Source organism: Hakea prostrata, chromosome 7, assembly GCF_041222555.1.
Source record: "Hakea prostrata isolate BN-2017 chromosome 7, UWA_Hpros_2, whole genome shotgun sequence".
Taxonomy (NCBI): Eukaryota; Viridiplantae; Streptophyta; class Magnoliopsida; order Proteales; family Proteaceae; genus Hakea; species Hakea prostrata.
In genome coordinates, this window is record NC_142606.1 from 59,716,010 (window position 1) to 59,737,762 (window position 21,753).

The 21,753-nt window shown below is 39.0% G+C and overlaps 1 protein-coding gene across 2 annotated transcripts in view; it reads right to left on the reverse strand.

Moving 5' to 3' along the window:
- LOC149011534 (putative CDP-diacylglycerol--inositol 3-phosphatidyltransferase 2) overlaps positions 1–21,753 on the reverse strand; it is a 29,233-nt gene that overhangs the window by 5,095 nt on the left and 2,385 nt on the right. The window contains exons 5-10 of one of the 2 annotated variants that reach the window (XM_089160617.1): positions 14,675–14,714; positions 14,441–14,485; positions 7,622–7,687; positions 7,364–7,478; positions 7,237–7,284; positions 7,024–7,122 (exon numbers count right to left, since the gene is read on the reverse strand). In XM_089160617.1, coding sequence (XP_089016743.1) covers positions 7,024–7,122; positions 7,237–7,284; positions 7,364–7,478; positions 7,622–7,687; positions 14,441–14,485; positions 14,675–14,714 — 413 coding nt within the window. Of the gene's footprint in view, positions 1–7,023; positions 7,123–7,227; positions 7,285–7,363; positions 7,479–7,621; positions 7,688–14,440; positions 14,486–14,674; positions 14,715–21,753 lie in introns of both variants that reach the window. The other variant, XM_089160616.1, reaches the window with a different exon arrangement.

Consider the following 21,753-nt stretch of genomic DNA (forward strand, 5'->3'; position numbering starts at 1 on the left):
GCTTTCCTGCAGAGATCAGATTTAAACAGAGATCTGGCACATACCTCACTTCCTTGATAACAAAGTGGCACCCGACATTTTGTCTTGATGCGCACATTACCTTTTTGCCACGATTTTTGAAATGCTATTGTTGCCCATCTTTACTGTACCAAAATCACCTAATTCAAAAGTGGTAAAGAATTCTTTATAGGGGGTAATATGAAAGGATGCACATGAATCAATGACCCATCCGATTCATGGCATTTAAAAGCAAGGCAAAACTCGTCACTAGTTGGAACGATGATAATGTCTCCATCTGAGCTAATGCAAGTGGATTCTTAGTCCTCACTCTGGTTTTCCATTCATGCCTAAAGCTTTCTGCAATTCTTTTTCATATGCTCTACCTTTTTACAGTAGTAGCATGTGATCTTGGTTCTTGACTTGGATCTTCCACGTGATTTCTCAGGAAGATAAGGTGGTATGGTTTTACTTCTCCACTTCTCAGTGACAAAGGCTTCACTGTGAGATGAGATCGAGGATTTTCTCCTTATCTCTTCATTCAGTAGGCTTCTAGCCACTATATCTATTGTGAGCTTCCCTTTAGAAGCCGAGTTATTGAGGGATACAACTAAGGTCTCCCAACTTTTTGGCAACGAACTAAACAATAACAAAGCTTGTAACTCATCATCAAGTGTCATTTTCATAGAACTGAGTAGGTTAACAATACTTTATACCTCATTTAAGTGTGTTGCCACAAAGCTCCCTTCCTTGTATTTAAGATTTACAAGTCTCCTGATAAGGAATGCCTTGTTGCACGTGGATTTTCTCTTATACAGACCTTTTAGCTTTTGCCATAGTGAATGCGCCGAACTTTTTGTGTAAACGTGATGATAAACAAAATCATCTAACTGTTGGCAAATGAAGCCAACGGCCTTTCGATCTAAGACTTTCCATTTTGCTTTAGACATCTGCTTTAGGAATGACGATGCACCTTCTATGGGAGCATACAAGTCTTTGCAATATAGCAAATATTTCATCTTGGATTTCCATATCCTCCAGTTTCTCCCGTTCAAGTTGATCATCTACCTATGGCGCTTGCCTCCATCGACATCTTTTACGAACAGTCACGCAAACCAGACTCTGATATCACTTGTTGGGAAAAATATCAATAGATGGTTCACTCTTTTCCCACCTGTGTAAAAGATTGATGGAGAAAAAGGAAGTACAAAAAAGGTATTCATGAATAGTGCTTGTGTGGGGCCTACATGAATTTGTGTAGGACCCACATGAGAGATAACAAGAATAAATGATCACAAAAGAAACATAGACACAACAATATACGTGGTTCGACTTTGCCTACATCCACCGGTGTAGTGGGACTTTTCACTAAAAATAAGATAGTAGAAATACACAACACTAGTACAGTGCTTGGATTTATAACCAAAATCAACCCTATTTCCAAAACTGGATACCCTTATACACCCTTTCTCAACCCACACTCTCAACCCTTGAAGAGTTTCAAACCCACTACTCCAACACAAAAAACACCTCACTCAAACCCCCAAACCTTGTACTTTATGAGTTCTTTCGCTCACTTGCACATTCCTCAAGCAAACCCTCAAAAACTGGATACCCCTGTACACCCTCTCTCAACTCACTCTCAACCCTTGAAGAGTTTCAAACCCACTACTCCAACACAAAAAATACCTTACTCAAACCCCCAGAACCCTATACTTGATGAGTTCTTTCGCTCACTTGTACATTCCTCTGGTAACCCCCCCCCCCCAAAAAAAAAATCTATTTATAGATGGGGAGAAGAGAGATTAAGAGAGAAAAGCAATCTCTCTCATTAATTGTTTCGTCTTTTTGTCAATTAATAAGGAGACAAGGGGAGAAAAAAACTCTCTCCTTTATCATGTGCTTCTCCTCTCTTTGTCAACAAAGGAGGCTAAGAGAGAGGAACCCAATTTGTGAGGAGGACCCACAACAAACTCCCCTTCCAACTCATAAGGAGGGACAACTCATGCCTGCCAAGCTTTTGCTGAGTGACAACAACGGCACTCCCACCATTGGTGGACAAAGGGAGCAACCGGCTCACAAACCACTAGTTGAGCCCAAGTTAAGAAGATCCACCAGGCCACGGCGTCAATCTACCAGGTATTCACCTAATCAATTTGCTTTGAAGAAGCAACTAACAACAAGCATAGAGATGAGTGGTTGAAAGTCATGCAAGAAGAGATGGATTCTCTGCATAAGAACCACACATATGACCTGGCAAAGTTACCTAAAGGTAAGAAAGCACTTGAGAACAAATGGGTGTTTAAGCTAAAAGCCCAAGAAAAGCTCACAACCAAAGTACAAAGCAAGATTGGTCGTGAAGGGATTTAGGCAAAAGAAAGGTGTTGATTTTGATGAAATTTTTCACATGTAGTAAAAACGTCTTCTATATGGTTGTGTTAAGTCTAGCTACTAGTATGGATTTGGAAATCCTTCAACTAGACGTAAAGACGGCCTTTCTCTATGAAGATTTGGAGGAAGAAATTTATATGGAACAACCAGAAGGTTCTGAAGTCAAAGGTAAGAAACACATGGTCTGTAGGTTACGAAAAAGATTGTATGGTTTGAAACAAGCACCAAGGCAGTGGCACAAGAAGTTTGATTCATTCATGATGGATCATGGCTATAACAAAACAACATCAAACCATTGTGTGTTTGTTAAGAAATTTTCTGAAGAAGATTTCATTATTCTCTTACTCTATGTTGATTGTTAGTCAAGATGTCAATAAAATTGACAGGTTGAAGAAACAATTGAGCAAGTCCTTTGCCACGAAGGATTTGGGAGTTACTCAAAAAATCTTACACGTAAAGCTTATCGTGACCGAGCAACTAGAAAGTTATGGCTATCACAAGATAGGTATGTGCAGAAGGTACTTGAAAGATTTAATATAAGCAAAGCAAAATCTATACGTACCCCTCTTGCTAGTCATTTCAACTTTGAGTAGTGAACAAAGTCCCTCAACTGAAGAAGAAAGGGATGAAATGAAATGTATTCCCTACTCCTCAGCAGTGGGAAACCTGATGTATGCCATAGTCTATACGAGACCTGATATTGCACATGCAGTAGGAGTTGTAAGTAGATTTTTATCCAATCCTAGAAAGGAACACTGGGAAGCAATGAAGTGGATAATGAGATATCTTAAAGGTACTACTAACATTTATCTATGTTTTGGAGGCCAAAAATCTGCGTTACAAGCATATACAAATGTTGATTTGGCAGGAGACATTAAATCTAGGAAATCCACATTAAGATACCTAGTTACTTTTGTAGGGGCAGTAATGTTATGGGAATCCAAGCTGCAAAATTGTGTGGCTTTGTCATCCACAGAAGCAAAATACATCGTTGTTGTTGAAGCATGTAAGGAGACGTTGTGGATGAAGCAATTCACTCAAGAACTCGGTTTGAAATAAGAAAAGTATGTCGTTCATTGCAACAACCAAAGTGCAATCCATATAAGTAAGAATCCAAGTTTCCATTATAAATCCAAACACATCCATGTAAGGTATCACAGGATAAGAGATGTACTGGAACGGAAGCAGTTGTAGCTTGAGAAAATCCATACTAATAGAAATGGAGCAGATATGATGACAAAGGCTTTACCAAAAGGCAAACATGACTCCTATAAAAGCATGGCAGGCATGAGTTGTCCCTCCTTATAAGCCGGAGGGGGAGTTTGTTGTGAGTCCTCCTCACAAGAAGACTCACCAAATTTGACCAACAAATTCGGTGTCTCTCTCTTAGCCTCCTTTGTTGATAAAGAGAGAAGAAACACATGATAAAGGAGAGAGTTTTTCTTCCCTCCTTATCTCCTTATTAATTGACAAAAATACGAAAACAATTAATAAGAGATTGATTTTCTCTCTTTTTAATCACTCTCCTCTCCATCTATAAATAGATGGGGGGTTTGCCTGAGGAATGTGCAAGTGAGCAAAAGAACTCATCAAGTACAGGGTTCACAACTACTAATCAACAACTTCATAACTACATACTAATTTCAAAAATGCATCTCTTGAGGATTACAAAAATTAACAAATAAAATAACAATTATCAAGAAGGAAAATAAATTTCAAGTTCCAATTAGGACTCCCACATGGACTAAGACTTTTCAATTTTCAATGAGTTGACCATGACATAATCAATCAACTGAAAAAATAAAAGTAGATCTTGACTTAGAACATAGAATTTAATTGGACTCCTAAGACCCCAAGGGGTGTGAAAATGTCCAAAATACCCCTTAGGGCATTCGGCAGCCTTGGCTACCGCAAGGTTAGGAGCTTTTTGGGCCATTGATGTAACCAGGGCCAATAGGCCCAATGAGGCCCAATTGGACATGCGGCAACCAGGGCTGGCTGAATACCCTAAGGAGTATTGGTCATTTTCAGACCTCTCCTTGGGGTCTCATGGATCCAGTTAGATTATGTGTCCTGTCAAGAATCAAGATCTTTTTTTTTTTTTCTTTAGTTGATTATTTCATAGTCAATTTATTAAAGAGTCTTAGTCCAAATGGGAGTCCTAGTTGGAAATTACTTTCTTTTTAGATAATTATTATTTTATTTGTTAATTTTGTGGTGTTCAAGAAACCCCCTTTTAAGTTGTTAATTATGGGGTTGTTGATTACTAGTTGTAAAGGGATTCACAATTAGAGTCCAAGTTTGTTAATTGATTAGTTTGTGTCCAAATGTCTTTCCTTCTTCGTAATTGGCTATAAAAGAGATCATCCCCCTCATTTAAAGATTAGACCAGATTAATACACTTGAGTCTTGAAGAAATTGGATCGTGGGTTCCAAGGAGGATCTCCACGGTCAAGCATGAATTTCTTTAATTTGTCTTCAAGCTTCTTCAACCTCAAGAGCCTACAACAACCTAGGAGTGTACCTGATAGAGATCCTCCACACCCAGCCTGCCCATCAGACCATCCTCTCACAATCACATTAGGTAACATAACCCACACTCACAAGGTCTGTCTGTGTTAGGCAGGGCAATGTGGGACTCACACTCATGTGAGTGTGGGAGGATGATTTGATAGGTAGGCCGGGTGGAGAGGATCTGGACTCAGAATGTACCACTCCACTCCCATCAAGTACCAATGCCAGCCCCTCCCCTCCCCTCTACCCCCCTTGTGCAAGCCCCTCCCACCCCTCCCCCTCCCCCTCCATCTAAACCTTGTGGCAGCAAGTCCCCACCCCCTCCCCCTCTTCCAACCCCAATGGCAGCCCTATCTCAACCCTTTCCCTCTCCCTCCCTTCTTTCTTGCCCCTTTCTTGATATTGCAGCATCTTGGGAGAAGAAAAGAAAAGAAGAGAAAAGAGAAAGAAAGGAAAAGAAGAGAGAAAAAGAGGAGAGAAAGAAAGAACAAAGATCAAGAAAGAGAGAGAAAAGACTCAAGAAACCCAACCCCAATCCTCCCTCCCCTTTTCCCCCTAACTGCAAGCCTCTCAAAACCTTTCCACCCCTTTCCTAAATTGTTAAACCCTAACTCATCCAACCTATCTGATTCAATCCTTTATTTTGCCAAACCCATTCCACCCAGGGTGTCTTTGGATATCCCAATACCATATCCACCTCAATCCACCATCCCACTTTAGAGTTTGTTAAAACCCCGACTTTTCCTAACCCTTTCCATACACAAGACACAGTTTCCCAAACAGACCCAGCCCACCTAGGGATATTTTTTAACCTAAAATTTCCTAATTTTCCTCATGAAACCATCCCGTCTTGGATACAGGTAAAACCCTAACCCCAGGGATAGCTCAATTAATAGCTGGTTCTATTTAAAAGAAGGATCCTGAAGACTAACCCAGAACCTGGGTTGATTCCGAAGGAAAATAGTCTAATTTGGTATTGTCCTTGCATCAGTTTGATGATGTTTTGAAGTTGGAATATTACTGGAATTGAAGTAACAGCAAAAGGGTATGGCTCCCAGGTTTGGGGGAAAAGAAGATGACCAAAAAAATTGGGTTTCTAACAATCAGAACAGAACGCTACTGGGATCAAGTTTTCCAACAAATATGAGGAACATTCAATGCCAATTATGGGAGAATGTTCTGGAGGCTTGTTTAGTCTATAGAAATTTTAAGGTTTCTTGATGGCATCTAGAGATAGGGGAAAGCTAGTTTTTTTGACTCAGAGGAGTAGTAAAACAGGTCCTGGGTTTGTTGATGATTCAAATAACTGTTTGTTGCATATCTTCTATATCAGCAGCTTCAAGAAGTGCAGAAGAACTTGCACTTGCAAAAATTCCCAACATCTAGAATGTTGCCAAGAGAATCAAGTAGGGCAATGTTGCACTTGTGCTTGAAGAACTCAGCAAGAGAACACTAATTCAAGAGGCAGCAATGCTAGAATGCAAAATTTTCATTCGCTCAGTCGCAGCCTCAACTGAGCAACTACAACTATATTATAGCTCTCTATGGCTAACTTAGAATTCATATTCAAAACTTAGGAGTCAAAACTCAAACTATGATCCAAAGTCTAATCAGGACTCCTCATAATACTAGGATCCTAAATTAGAAATTGAGTCTAATTAGAACTCTACTAATACCAGGATTGCAAATTAGAAGGCAAAGTTGCATTAGGATTCCCAAAAAAAATAGAAATTAGGCTCCAACAGCGATTTCCAACAATGATTCCAAACTAAACTAGGACTCGAAACTAAATCCCAATTAGGATTACAACTACAGATAAAATTCAAACAAAATACCACTCCACAATTTGGTGCTGGTGTAGGGATTTCCTGCAGCTACTCTATTGCTGGTGCAGGGATTGGCTGGTTTAAAACAGCCGAACTACATCAAACTCAATCCATTTTGACTTTTTGGGGAAATAACTGGGAAACTGAATTGTAAACAATGGATGGGTGGACAGAGTCAAGCATTCAACCAACTGAACATAATCATATTGAATTCAACGAAACAGGAAGAACTTGATAGCCCTCAGAACCGATCAGGAAATGAACTTTTTAACCTAACACGAGTCCAAGATCTTGCCTGTATAAGATTAACTGCCTGCTTGATTGCCCATCCAAACAATGCCAAAACAACAATAAAAGAAACAGGTGAAATTTGGATCACACTATTCACTAGAACCTGAAATAAAAGAGCACAAACTCAGCAAGTATCAGGGAAACTTCCTCAGGCATCAAGAATGTGAAAGTGAAATAGATGTGCAACTTCAAAACAAGAAAGACTTACATCAATCACCCTTTGAGATTGGTTTTCAGCAAAAAGGTAAAGAATGAGGTAAATGACCTGCACAATCAGACACCAGTTCAATCAAGAAATATAAACTGCACAAATCCCCTCAAGGAGAAAAGCTTTTATTAATCACCTCGGATGCCACACAGCAATAAGCCATAAATAATCGATTCCCATAATATGCTTTGAAAAGCCAACTAGTGCTGTCTTTAACATCCTTATGACTAGCTTTACCTGACAGGAAAGTACTGCAATGGAGCAATAGTTATTTAGACAACATAAGGGTTCTAACAAAATCTGATAAAGGTAGGAACATCTCACAGGAAGAAGTTACCATTATTTTGTGAACATAAGGATATAATATTTGGGTTTTGAAATCAGAACATCATACCTGTACATTTGCAGCCAATGGCTGGCAATATCCAAAGCAAGTAAGAGTAAGAAAAACAATCCAGGCCTGCAAGATAATAAATCCATAAAAATGCTGACGTTAAGTTGGTGCTAATAGCATGCTTGGTGTATTTATGGATCCACGAAAGGGGAGAACCCAGATCGTGATTATCTAGTTTCCTAATTTTGATTTTTTTACACTAGTTACAAGTTCACTTTTACTTTTAGAAATTAGATAGATTGTAACACCATAACATTATCTATATATTCAACAGAGTCCAGTGGCAGCAACTACAAGACTGATTCCGTCAGTGGTTTCATTCTTTTAGCTCTCTCTCCTATGATTCTGGTTTTGCTCAAGGCTCTCATCTGTTAAATAGCGTTGCATCAGGAAAAACTTGTTGGAGCTCTCCCGCGGTCAAGCTCACCCGCACAGGAGAAAAATTAGGCAGGGAGAGCCGGTCTTGCCCCATGGGGGACTTAGGCTTCTCTGTAGCAGCATATAATTCAAAGGATATAGTTTGATGATTAAGGAATCCCAACTTGTTAGGTGTTTTATTTCAAGTAAGATACCCTGATTAAGTGCTGCTAAGGAATCTAGTTCCATAGTGTTGCAAGAATCCTTTACTTTGTGCATCACAGCATCCGGCTGCTGGCTTGTCATTTGAGTATCTTATCTTGAATAGCAGGTTAGGTCCTCCCACGGAATTCGACTTACATGAAAGTTAGAGTAGTATCCAAGCATGACACTGAGCTATGCAGCAAAGACTTATTGTGGTCAGCACCAGCTCATGCTCCTCACTTTGCAGCTTGCATCAGTCACACGAAGATCGGCCAAGTTTGTTGGGTTCACAGCAAGCAGACTGACTTGAGCTATTAATTCTCTGGTTTGAGACAGCTTAAGCATCTCACGTGTAGTCTCTAGACATTTTTACCTTTGTTCATGTCGTTGGATATTAATTTTAAGCCTAATCATGTCCACAATTAATTAGCAAATCAAACCCATGATTCAACCACCAATATGGTTTTTAAGAATAGGGTATGGGAGTATTTTTGTAAAATTACATTTATTAACTGTTAAAGGGGCATTTTGCTCCTTTAACTTTTAGAATTTGAATTCAAGTAACAGTTACGGTGTTAGAGACCCTTATACCTACATACAAGGTTTCACACTAAGAAGACCTAACAAAGATTCCAGACTTGACTTAAAGGAGCACATGTAAATTTCTCATGAATTGATTATGCAACCTTGTAATGTTGTTTTAGAAGAAATGGAAGACCACTGCCTTCCAGAATACTTGCGAGCTAAGAAGCAACAACAGCAGGGATTGACGGAATATCTCATTGATTGAAAAGATTGCATTATTGAAATACTCCTACTTCATATGGTGAAGGAGCAAGAGGAAATACAACTCCCTCCTTGAAAAGAAGAATTTGAAATCCTATCAAAGCCATCCTTAGTATATTACAAAAGAAACATGGAACGGATGACCACTATTCACTCTTTTACTTTTGAGAGAGGAATTCCTAATACCAAATGGCTGAATTCTTTGGATATATTTTTAGGTCATCATTGTAGACTACATAGTGAATTCCAAGACTACCTGTGAAGCCTGATCTACATTCTATGGCATCTAGCTAAGTCCAAGGAGACCTAACTAGACTCAACTAGGGATCCCCTTTACAAATCAATAAATAACAAACAAAAATAAAAAGAAACCATATTGGAAAATAACACCTAAATATCCAAAAGGAATCTTAGTTAAAAATAGATCCCAATTGGGACTCCATCTTTAACTCTATTTGACCAAGTACTTTGACCCCCCAAAACTCAATAATTAACAAGATACTAATCCAAATAAATAAATAAATATATATATATATATTTATATATTACAAGACGTGTTACAAAGCATCGAAGAGCGAGCTGTCAAACATATACAGAGAGGGGAAGTGATGAAATCACCTAATCCTGGAGGAGCACTCCTCTGAGCTCTCTATTCTTGCAAAGAAAACCAACCTCATTTCCCTTGAGCCGCCCTCTTCAATTTATAGAAGGAGGGTCCTTGTAGAAGAAGGACGTCCGTTGGATTCCAAGAAATCCTGATTGATGGCCATGATTATTTCTTTCAGATTTGCTAGCAATCTTCAAGGATAAGGATAAGATAAGGTTGGTGGGGATAAGATTCCTTTTAACCTTGTCCGTCCGATTGGAAGCTTGATTCTTGACCCTTGATGTTGCTTTGATTTGATAAGTTTGCTTTGCACCATTGAATGCAGATCTTTATCTTGCACCATTGGATGCAAAAATTATAGATGATGAACCATTCCAGGGCATTCCATGTGTCACAGATACTGTTTTCCTTATTGATCTGGTTCAAAATGATTAACTCAATTTGGCTGAACCGGGTTCTGGCTGGTTTGTTTTATCCTATTTGACCAAACCGAATATTGACTAGACCATTCTTAAACCAGAATGATGAACCGGTTGTCATTTTACTGACAGGATACATCAGACTATTCAGGGCCGGAATAGTAACGGTAACCCATATTTTACCCTAGGTAAAAGGGTGCCGATATTACTGTCACGGCTTACGGACCATTCTTTGATGCCGTTATGGCTAACGGTTTCCCAACTTCGCATCCTGGGAACTAGAAGGATAGGCTAATTGGCAGAAGGCCTTTTGCCTTTGCCGGTGACATTGGTAGTATTCTTAGGACGTCCGCGTCCTCGCCCGCGTTTGCTAGTAACACAAACAAAGGGGGACGAGCGGCAGAACTCGGCGAGAAGATCATCTTCATCATCTTCATGGTCATCCAGTGGATCTTGAGCCTGTTGTCCAATGTGGCAATGGTGCATCAGAGAATCATTGATGGATTGGTCATATTCTTCTTCTTCGTTAAGAGCCGCAATTTGGGCTTCGAGCAAAGCTGTTTAGCCAGGAGCTTGGCTTTTCTACTGCTAGTAGATGAGGCCTGAGAAATTGTTGGAATTGGTTCAAGGCCTGTGAGAGACTTAATGAGGGCTGGAATGCTACACTTGGATATGTCGCAACTACCCCACCACTTGATATGATAAGACCGTGCTAGACACGGTATTGTCCATTCATTATCAGTGCCAGTTTTGGGGGCTGCACTAGATTGTTCAGCAATCAAGTAGTCCTAAAACATTATCCATCCAAGTTTGCAATGGACAAAGAACTTGAGCAGGTCCGGTGTTGTTGGGCAAGACGTTGTATGCTAGCAAAAGATAGTGAAAGTTTCTACCACAGAACTTGGTAGAATTGCTTCAAGGGGTCCCATAGTTGCCCACCATTGGTTGAACCAATATAAAAATGTTGTGTTGACAGGGAATTTGTGTGCTAAGCAAAGGAACCAAGAATGACGATTTGCTTTATTTTGAAAGAATAATGCATGGTGCCATGCATCAATATAATCAAAATAATGATATTGGTTGGGTTGGTATTCGGAGTTGGAGAAAGTCCGACACCGAAGTGGTGTTGCAACCCATTCTTCAGGTGTGATAACTTTTAGAATGATAACAGTGGTGTGAGTCACCAGAGTAGGGTCATTTCTGTCCATTGTTTGCTTCCAGATGATAGACTAGGATATATTCATAATATTCTTGGGACTTCCCTGGGTTGGTGGAATAAAAGTCCCAGCCTTGCCAAAAGAGCCTTCGGGCAATGGTTAAGGGATCATTGTGAATGCAAACATTTGATAATTTGTAATTGACACCGAGACATTCCAGTATCTCATGTTTGCATTCACAACAATCAGATACATCTTAGACAAGTTTTCATCCTTGTTAAAGATATCATTACCAATGTCATCTTAGGGCAACCATTTCTTAAAATGATTAAGCCATTCACGGTAACTGATACTGGAATAACCACCAACATTCAAGGAAAAGAGATATTTTTTGAATTCTTGGAAAACTACCAGATTTTTCAAATAAATCAATTAAAAAACATTGCTTTTTCAACAATTAACCAAATTCAAAATCATTTTCCACCTTTACAAGTTTCAAAACTTGCATCATTTGTTTACGTCAAATTTTCAAACAACGCATCATTGCATCATCATTGCATTCCTAACCTATTTATACCTCCATTTTCCAGGAATCTGCATACTCCCAACATGGCTACCCCTCAAACCACCTCTTCCAATACTGCCGTCAAACAAAAGACCTCTTATGGCACCAAGTTTGCTAAAGCCTCCTCTTCTGCAGCCAAGAACAATACCCAGGCCATCGTTGCCTCAAACAAACCTTACTCACACATTGTTCTGGTGCCAGCTCCAAACCCACAGGTACTCCCTCTCTTGTCCCTGAAACAACTCAAACAAAGATGACTACCCGGTCTCGAGCCAACACCACAACCACCTCTGGCGAAAAGTCAGTATATTACTTGACCTTTCATGCCAACACTCTGCACCATTGAACCCTCTTGGGCCCAAAACAATAATCCACTAACCATTTCCCGAAGGCTCTTTTGGCAAGGCTAGGACTTTTATTCCACCAACCCAGGGAAGTCCAAGAATATTATGAATATATCCTAGTCTGTCATCTGGAAGCAAACAATGCACAGAAATGACCCTACTCAGGTGACTCACACCACTGTTATCATTCTAAAGGTTATCACACCTGAAGAATGGGGTGCAGCACCACTTCGGTGTCGGACTTTCTCCAACTCCGAATACCAACCCATCCAATATCATTATTTTGATTATATTGATGCATGGCACCATGCATTCTTCTTTCAAAATAAAGCAAATTGTCATTCTTAGTTCCTTTGCTTAGCACACAAATTCCCTGTCAACACAACATTTTTATACTGGTTCAACCAATGGTGGGCAACTATGGGACCCCTTGAAGCAATTCTACCAAGTTCTATGGTAGAAGCCTAAACTATCTTTTGCCAGCATACAACGTCTTGCCCAACAACACCGGACCTGCTCAAGTTCTTTGTCCATTGCAAACTTGCATGGATAATGTTTTGGGACTACTTGATTGTTGAACAATCTAGTGCAGCCCCCAAAACTGCACCTGATAATGAATGGACAATACCATGTCTAGCACGGTCTTATCATATCAAGTGGTGGGGCAGTTGCGACATATCCAAATGTAGCATTCCAGCCCTCATCAAGTCCCTCACAGGCCTTGAACCAATTCCAACAATTTCTCAGGCCTCATCTACTAGCAGCAGAAAAGCCAAGCTCCTGGCTAAACAGGCTTTGCTCGAAACCCAAATTGCGGCTTTTGAGGAAGAAGAAGAATATGACCAATCCATCAATGATTCTCTGATGCACCATTGCCACATTGGACAACAGGCTCAAGATCCACTGGATGACAACAAAGATGATGAAGATGATCTTCTTGCCGAGTTTGTCGCTTCGTCCCCCTTTGTTTGTGTTACTAGCAAACGCGGGCGAGGACACGGACGTCCTAAGAATACTACCAATGTCATCGGCAAAAGCAAAAGGCCTTCTGCCAATTAGCATATCCTTCTAGTTCCCAGGATGCGAAGTTGGGAAACCGTTAGCCATAACGGCATCAAAGAATGGTCCGTAAGCCATTACGGTAATATCGACACCCTTTTACCCAGGGTAAAATATGGGTTACCGTTACTATTCCGGCCCTGAATAGTCTGATGTATCCTGTTAGTAAATGGAAACCGGTTCATCATTCTGGTTTAAGAATGGTCCAGCCAATATCCAGCTTGGTCAAATAAGATAAAACAAACCAGCCAGAACTCGGCTCAGCCAAATTGGGTTAATCATTTTGAACCAGATCAATAGGAAAAACAGTGTCTGTGACACCATGGAATGCCCTGGAATGGTTCATCATCTATCATTTCTGCATCCAATGGTGCAAGATAAAGATCTTCACCCAATGGTGCAAAGCAAACTTATCAAATCAAAGCAACATCAAGGATCGAGAATCAAGCTTCCAATCGGACGGACAAAGTTTTAAGGAATCTTATCCCCACCAACCTTATCTTATCCTTATCCTTGAAGATTGCTAGCAAATCTTAAAAAATTAATCATGGCCGTCAATCAGGATTTCTTGGAATCCAACGGACGTCCTTCTTCTACAAGGACCCTCCTTCTATAAATTGAAGAGGGCTCTCAAGAGAAAGGAGGTTGGTTTTCTTTGCAAGAATAGAGAGCTCAGAGGAGTGCTCCTTTAGGATTAGGTGATTTCATCCCTTCCCCTCTCTGTATCATCTTGTATTATGTTTGTAACAATGCTTTCTTGCATCTTCGATGCTTTGTAACAACGTCTTTCACCACGAAAGATCCAATTCTATCCTGATATATATATATATATGACCCTTGGATCAAGGGGGGTCCAACCATACCCCCTCAAGCCCCAAAGGGCTGGAAAAATTACCAAAATACCCCTGGGGTATTTGGCCAGCCTTGGGTTGGGCCTTTTGGGTCTGGGTTTAAGGCTAAATTATGGGGGGCTCAGCCCTGCTTAAATCACCTGGTTCCATGGTTTTCTTCTTTCCAGCCTTTAATTCTAAGTCAGGGAGTATACTTTTTGAGAGCAACATTTTTACCTAGCATAGCCTTTGTGCTTTCCTTAAGAATGAAACAGTGTAACATCATCTATATAGTATATATATGAGTCGGCAGGCAGGCAGTAACTGCCCACTGATTTTGTCACCAGATCAGTTCTCTCTTATCTGATTCTAATTTGCTTAAGGTTCTCATCTGTAACAAGTGATTAAATCAATTGTGATATGAGACTGTAAGAAATACTAGGCACAATGTTAGATCCACAATGTTAGAAGTAACAGGACAAAATCTCAACCTGTAACATTGGGAGAGGATTGCCAACAGACAAGCAGTGCTAACCCTGTGGACAAGAAACACAAAATAAAAGATGGCCTCAAATGTACTGAAATTGAAATCTAAACTAAGATAAACCACAGCTGAAGAAAAAGAAACAGAGCCTAATGCATGGATAGAAAACTGTGGATGGTGAAAACAATAATAGGACATTATAAAAAAAATTTAAGAAAAAAAACTTGATCAAAAAAAGCACCTGTCTGTTACCATGTCCAAAACAGCTCCAAAAGTAGAAACTGGATCCAGAAACGAGAGAGAGAGAGGGATCAGTGCAATGCTCAACCATTTACTCTAAAAAATATCCATCAATGTAAATGGCAGTTTATAGAACGAATGTAAGATCATAAAATAACATATAATGGTGATAGGGTAAAGAAAACTTACATTCTCTATATCAAAGAGGAAAAGAGGGAGGCAGAGAAAATTTTGTCATTCATTTAACTTTAATATTCTCTAGAACTTCAAATAAAAGCATACAAAGAATAAATAAAGACAACAAATACAATCACATATAGTAATCAGAAATTTACACACCCTCACATCAAAGAGGAAAAGGGGTGGGGGGAGAATATTTTGATATTCCTTTAAATTTAACAGTTTCCAAGCTTTTCAAAAATAAACAACAATCATAACCTTATCTCAACTAAAAGGGGTTCGCTAAATGAATCCAATAGAAGCTAATGACAAATGACGGAAGGCGAGGTAAAATAGAAGTAAAATCTGAAGAGAAAATAAGAAAACGAAGAAGTCAAAGTAATAGTCGTAGCTGCATCTTATGAACATCCCAGACAAGGGTTTGATAACCTGGGCCCTTGCCCTTCAAACAACTCCATATGCAGTCAAACTAGCATAAGGCCCTATCATATGCATATGCTTTCTTACCACCTTCCCAATGGTGTTTTTAGGCCTCTCCTACCCTGTTTAGCTCCATTAAAATGAATTTGGTCACTCTTCCTAACCATTGCATCGATGGGTCTCCATTGAACATGACCATCTCATGCAGGTCTAACCAAGTTTGTCCTAGATCCGCAACTCCCAAATTGGTTCTTATACAATCACACCTCACTTTTCTCTCTTCTGGTCTTATTGCACATCCTCCTTAACATACTCATCTCTGCTACACTCAGTTTTATTTATATTATTATTCTTAACTTCCCAACATTCCACCCCATATGTCATAGAGATCTAGTTACACTCCTGTGGAGTTTTCCTTAAATCTTAACAGACGTGCTTATCACATATCGCTCTCAAAGCACCTATCTATTTCATCCATCCTTTTGTGGGCAATATCTCTTCTATATCCAGCCTCTTTGCTAAAAGGTAGACCCAGAGTATCTAAAACATTTCCTTTGTGATAGTTCTTGTTAAGGATAAGACAACTGGCAGTACAGCTGTCCTATAGTATATTGTACTCTTGCTGAATTCTTGTATTCTACAAATTCTGCTGTTTGGCTCTATACATGTACTTGCCTATATATGGTTGAGATCATTGACAAAATATTATTCAGAGTTCTTGATATATCCAGCCCCCAGGCAGCCCCAAAAGAGTCCAGCAGGAGCCCAAGCCCGTTAGGAAGTTGGCCAAACCAAGGGGCCGAATTCTGTACACGGGTACAATGGTCATTTTCCTACCCCTGGATCGAGTATTATCAGTTGACCGAGTCCCATTTAATTTCTAGAGTTTAACTCTGTTTTGTCTCCTAATTTAGAGTCTTTGTTGATTAAAGTGGTTAATTAGTTAGGATAAGATTCCTAATTTCAACTAAACCTTATCTTAAAGAGTTTGAGTTGGTTTTGGAGTCCAAATATGGTAAGTGTTAGTTTGCTTAAGAATCAAGAACTTTCCTATTAACGAGTCCTATTTTGAGGTGCGTTAAATTGAGAAAGAGTTATTTCCTTTTTGGAAGTCTCATTGTGAGTTTGTTTAAAATTAGGAAAGTCTTTGAGTTTAGTTGGATTTGAGTGGCTATAAATAACCCAAGTCTTTCTTGCAATTGGCAGTCTTGATTATTGAACGAAACCAAAGTTTGAGAATTTGACTTGAGAAGTCGTGGGATCCTCAGAGACACCCTGGGGCTAGGTTTTTGTGATTTATTCTTCAAACCAAAAAAATCTTCACCAAAATAGAGGTTACACAAAGAGCCAAGCAAGAGATTCTGTCATCCTAAATCTTCTAATCTTTCTTTATTTCACTCAATTCCCTCATGTAATAATTGTTTTGGACTACAGAAATTTACAGAACTAAGATTTCCTAGGAACTATGATTTAAAATAATAATAATAATAATAATAATAATAATAATAATAATAATAATAATAATAATAATAATATTATTATTATTATTATTATTATTATTATTATTATTATTATTATTATTATAAATAAATAAATAAGAACAAGATTTATAATTCTGTTGCTTATTCATCCAATATTAGTGTTGAGATCTAGTGAGAATCCTTACTTAAGTCAATGTGACATAGCAGGGTTTTATTAATAATAATAGTTATGAATGAACACCCAATGTGGGACTAAAAACATAAAAATAAAGACTCTCTAATAGACCAAACTCCCAACTGGATTCAACTTATGACTTACAACACTCCCCCTTAAGTTGGTGCATAGATACCTATCATGCCCAACTTGCTAACAATACTACTAAATAACTTCACACTCAAACTTTTTGTGAATATATTAGCACGCTGGTTCTCTGAGGTAACAAAAGAAATCCGAACCAATCCAAACTCAACCTTTTTTTTTAATGAAATGCCTATCAATTTCCACATGTCTGGTCCTGTCATGCTGAACTGGATTATGGGCGATGCTAATGGCTGATTGCTATCCAAGACCTTCCAGATCTGCTCCAAGTTCTTGAAGAAGATCCTTCAACCATAACACTTCACAAATACCTTGAGCTAAAGCTCTAGACTTTGCTTCAGCACTTGACCGAGCCACTATGGCTTGCTTTATGCTCCTTCAGAATACCAAGTTACCCCCCACATAAGCACAATAGCTAGAGGTAGACCTCCTGTCATCCGGACATCCAACCCAATCTGTATCTATGTATGCTTCAACTCTAAGATATCCCTAAAAACATATTAAAATACATTTTCCCTAGAGCTACCTTCAAATACCACACGATATAGTATACTGCATTAAGATGTGAAGAATAAGGATCATGCATATACTGACTAACAAGGCTAATTGCAAAGGTGGTATCTGACCTAGTATGCGTTAAATCAACTTCCAACTAATTTTTGGTAGTCGGTTTTGTCAACTAGTTCTCCTTCCTTAGCTTTCAAGTGCTGATTCGGTTCCATTGGGGTCTCTGGAGGTCTACACCCTAACACTTCAGTCTCTTTTAATAGGTCTAAGGTGTACTTTCTTTGAGAAAGTAAGACACCATTAGAAGAGTAGGCCAACTCTAAACCGAGAAAGTACCTGAGTATGCCCATAGCTTTTACCTCAAACTTTGTCCCTAAGAAAGTCTTCAAGGCTGTAATATCCTCCTCGCTGCTTCTTGTGATGACAATATCATCTACATATACAAGGAGTATCGTAGTATGAGATCCATCCCGCTTGATAAATAGGGTATGGTCTGCATAACTTTGCCTGTAGCCACAGGAGATCATTGCTTTGTGAAAGCTTTTAAACCATGCCCTAGGGGACTCCTTTATATCATATAGAACTCTTCTTAACTTGCACATCTTCCCATGGGACTCCGAACTAAAATAACCGGGGGGCACATCCATATATACTTCTTCCTTTAACTCTCCATGTAGAAAAGCATTCTTCACATCTAATTGTTGAAGACTCTACCATCGGTTTATAGCACAAAAGAGAATAGCCCAAACAGTATTCATATTAGCAACTGTGGCAAATGTATCCTGATAATCAACGCCATAGGTTTGAGTAAAGCCCTTAGCTACCAGCCTTGCCTTATATCTCTCAATGGTCCCATCTGCTTCATGTTTTATTACAAATACCCATTTGCACCCAACATTCTTCTTCCCTGCAAGCAAGGATATCATATCCCAAGTCTTATGTTTCCCCCCTAGGACTTCCATTTCCTCATCTATCATTTTCTTCCAGATTGAGTGAGACACTGCATCCTGCCATGAGTTAGGGATAGAGGCGGAAAACAAAGAGGAAATAAGCTTTGAAATTTTAGGGATAGGCAATGATATGACAAATGGTTAGAAATAGAGTGTCTGGCACAAGTACATGACTATTTCTTAATGCACTAGACAAATCAAAATTAGAGATGAACTCATAAGGAGGAATGAATTGAATGATTGCTTCAAAACTAGGATCTGGTGCTTCCAATTGCAATGGCTCAAAGGGAGGCTATTGCTTCCTTTGGTAGGTCCTCAGAGGAGGTCTAGACTCCCCTTGCACATCATCCACTAGTTGTTCCTGTCCAATCACTCCATCTTCTAACAACAAATCTGTCAAAGGAGACTCAACAGTAGGAACCTCAAGAGGAATCTTACAGAACACTAGAACTTCTTCACTAAAACTCTCCCCCTGAAAAAGAGGAGGAGAAAAAAAGGGAAACTATTCCTAAAACAATATCTAAAGGCACAAAAAATCTACAAGATTCGGGATGGTAACATTTATAACCTTTTTGGGTAGGGGGATAGCCCAAGAATATACACTGTAACCCTCTAAGATCAAGCTTACCATGACTATAATAGTCATCAACAAATGCAACACATCCAAAAAATCTTGGGGGGTACAATAAAATTGGTTTAACCTAAGAAAACTGTAAGAGGATAGCTCCGGTCTAAGACCCACGAAGGCATCCTATTGATGAGATAAGTGGCGGTTTTGAACCGTATCACCCCAGAATCAAGGTGGCACATGTATAGTAAACACAAGGGGTTGTGCCACCTCCAAGAGATGCCCATTTGTGCGCTCTACAACCATTTTGAGGAGGTGTATCAACACAACTGGTTTGATGGATAATCTCATAGTTAAAATAGTAAGAGGGAAAACTACCACCCAAATATTCAATCTCATCATCTGTCCTAAAGATTTTAATCATAGCCCCAAACTGGGTTTTAACTATAACTTTTTTGTGTAAGAGATAAACCCAAGTAGTTCAGGTGAAACAATCAATGAATGTAACAAACCAACGATGGCCATATATAGACACCGTTCAAGAAGGGCCTCACACATCAAAATAAATAATAGAAAATGGAACTTTACTTTTATTATTTGAAATAGGATAAATATGTCATGTTTGCTTGGCCAAAATACAAGCATCACAAAGAAAATCATTCAAGTTACACCTTTTAACTAAATCAAGGAATAATCTAAATAAAACTAACAAAGGAATGTAGCCAAAACGATTATGCCATTATATTAAAGACATTAATATAGGAGAGGATGATACACAAAGAGCAGATGGAGAACCACAACTGTCCAATGGGCAAAGCCCCTCCTTCTATTTACCACTACCAATCATATGCCCCGTCTCCAGGCCTTGAAAAACACAGTGAGATGGAAAGAATGTTATTTGCAATTCATATCACAAGTTAGGCTACTAATGAAAAATAAATTAGCTAAAATTTTAAGAACATGCAAAACGCAGGACAAGGTGAGGTTAGGTCAACAGACAATAGAGCCCTTTCCAGAGATAGGGGACAAGGATCCATCAGTTGTTCGAACATTCTGAGCAAGTGGAATAGAAGAATAAGTATGGAATAAAGAAGATGAGTCTGTCATGTGGTCGATTGCCCACAAAGTCAATTATCCAAGAGGGATAAATAAAATTGACATTAAGACAACCAAAAATACCTGTAAGAGGCTAATAACCAGAGGTAGAGATAATAGTAGATGCTACACTCATGCTAAGAGTTGATCAGAAGAGGATCCATCAAGCCTGGTCATCAGTTGATGAAAAAGATTATGAATCTCGTCTGAGGAAATAGGTATTGGAGTACTTTAAATGTTTGGAATAGCCTGATTTACATATGTAGGATTGCTGCCCCTATATCCACTTTTAACTCCTCCACAAAAACTTGTTGAACATCCATGTAACTTTCAACACTTATCCTTTGTATAGTGTTCTTTCCCACAATATTCACACTTCACAGGAGGTCGAGAATCACCAGAACCATGCTTAGGATTACCAGAACTAGTAGCTAATGTGGAACTATCAAGAGTCTGTGTATGCACCATAACTATCCGTCAATTGTCCTCTATATCAACCATGGCACAGGCTTGCTCTAAAGAGGGAAAGGGCCCACAGGAAAGGATGTGTGCCCAAACCTAATCATACTTTATATTTAATCCTACCAAAAAATCATAAACTCAAAGCTTGTCTTCCCACTTCTGACAAGCAATAGCATCTTCAACATTCTTTAGTGTAAATTTTCTATAGAAATCCAAGGTTTGGTAATATCCCCAAAGTGTATTGTAACACTGATAGAGAGTAAGGTCTTTCTGTTGCAATTGATGAATCTTCCGTCTAATCTCAAAACCCTATGCATCATTACCTACTATGGAGTTTGTATCTTGAGTAACCTTCTAAATAGTAGCAGCATTTGGGAGAAGGAGATAGCTCTTTGTTATGCTTGGTTTGATGGAATTAAAAAGAAATCCAATGACCAAACATTCATCTGTATACCAATTGGTAAATTACAGACCAAAAGAGAGTAAGACCACGAGCACCAACTGCAAAAGAAACAAAACAAGACCACCGTATATAATTGGTCCCATTCAGTTTGACAGTAGTCATCTGACGTGGAGAAAACCCACGATCTCGAGGAATAGATGAACAAAGAAATCATCAAATATACCAAAGGAGTTTGGCAAAATTCAGCCATCACAGGAACCAAAGAAGGAAACAAATCTGGTAAGGAGAAAAAAAATTAGAACATGGAGGGGCAGGAGCATGGCAATTACTTCTCTATTCTCCTTTTTTTTAGGTTGGGGGGGAAGCATTACCTACAAGGCTAAGGGTTTAATGGGTCAATGGGTTAAGGGTTCATTGGTTTTATTTTATTTTATTGGTTCGGTTCAATGGGGTTCATTGGTTTATATTGGTTTGGTTCAAGGCTAAGGATTTATAGGTCGTAAGGTATTTACGGTGCAAGGAATACACAGATGAAGGGTCAAAGATGGAAGAAGAAAGAGGTGGAAGGTCGATTGTTGTTGTTTCATTTTCTCCATTTTTTTTTTTTTTTTCCTTCGCTTTTCTTGCGATGGGTAACGATGGCTAAGGTTTCTCTTCTTTTTCTTGCAATTGAAGATGATGAGTTGTGGTGGGTA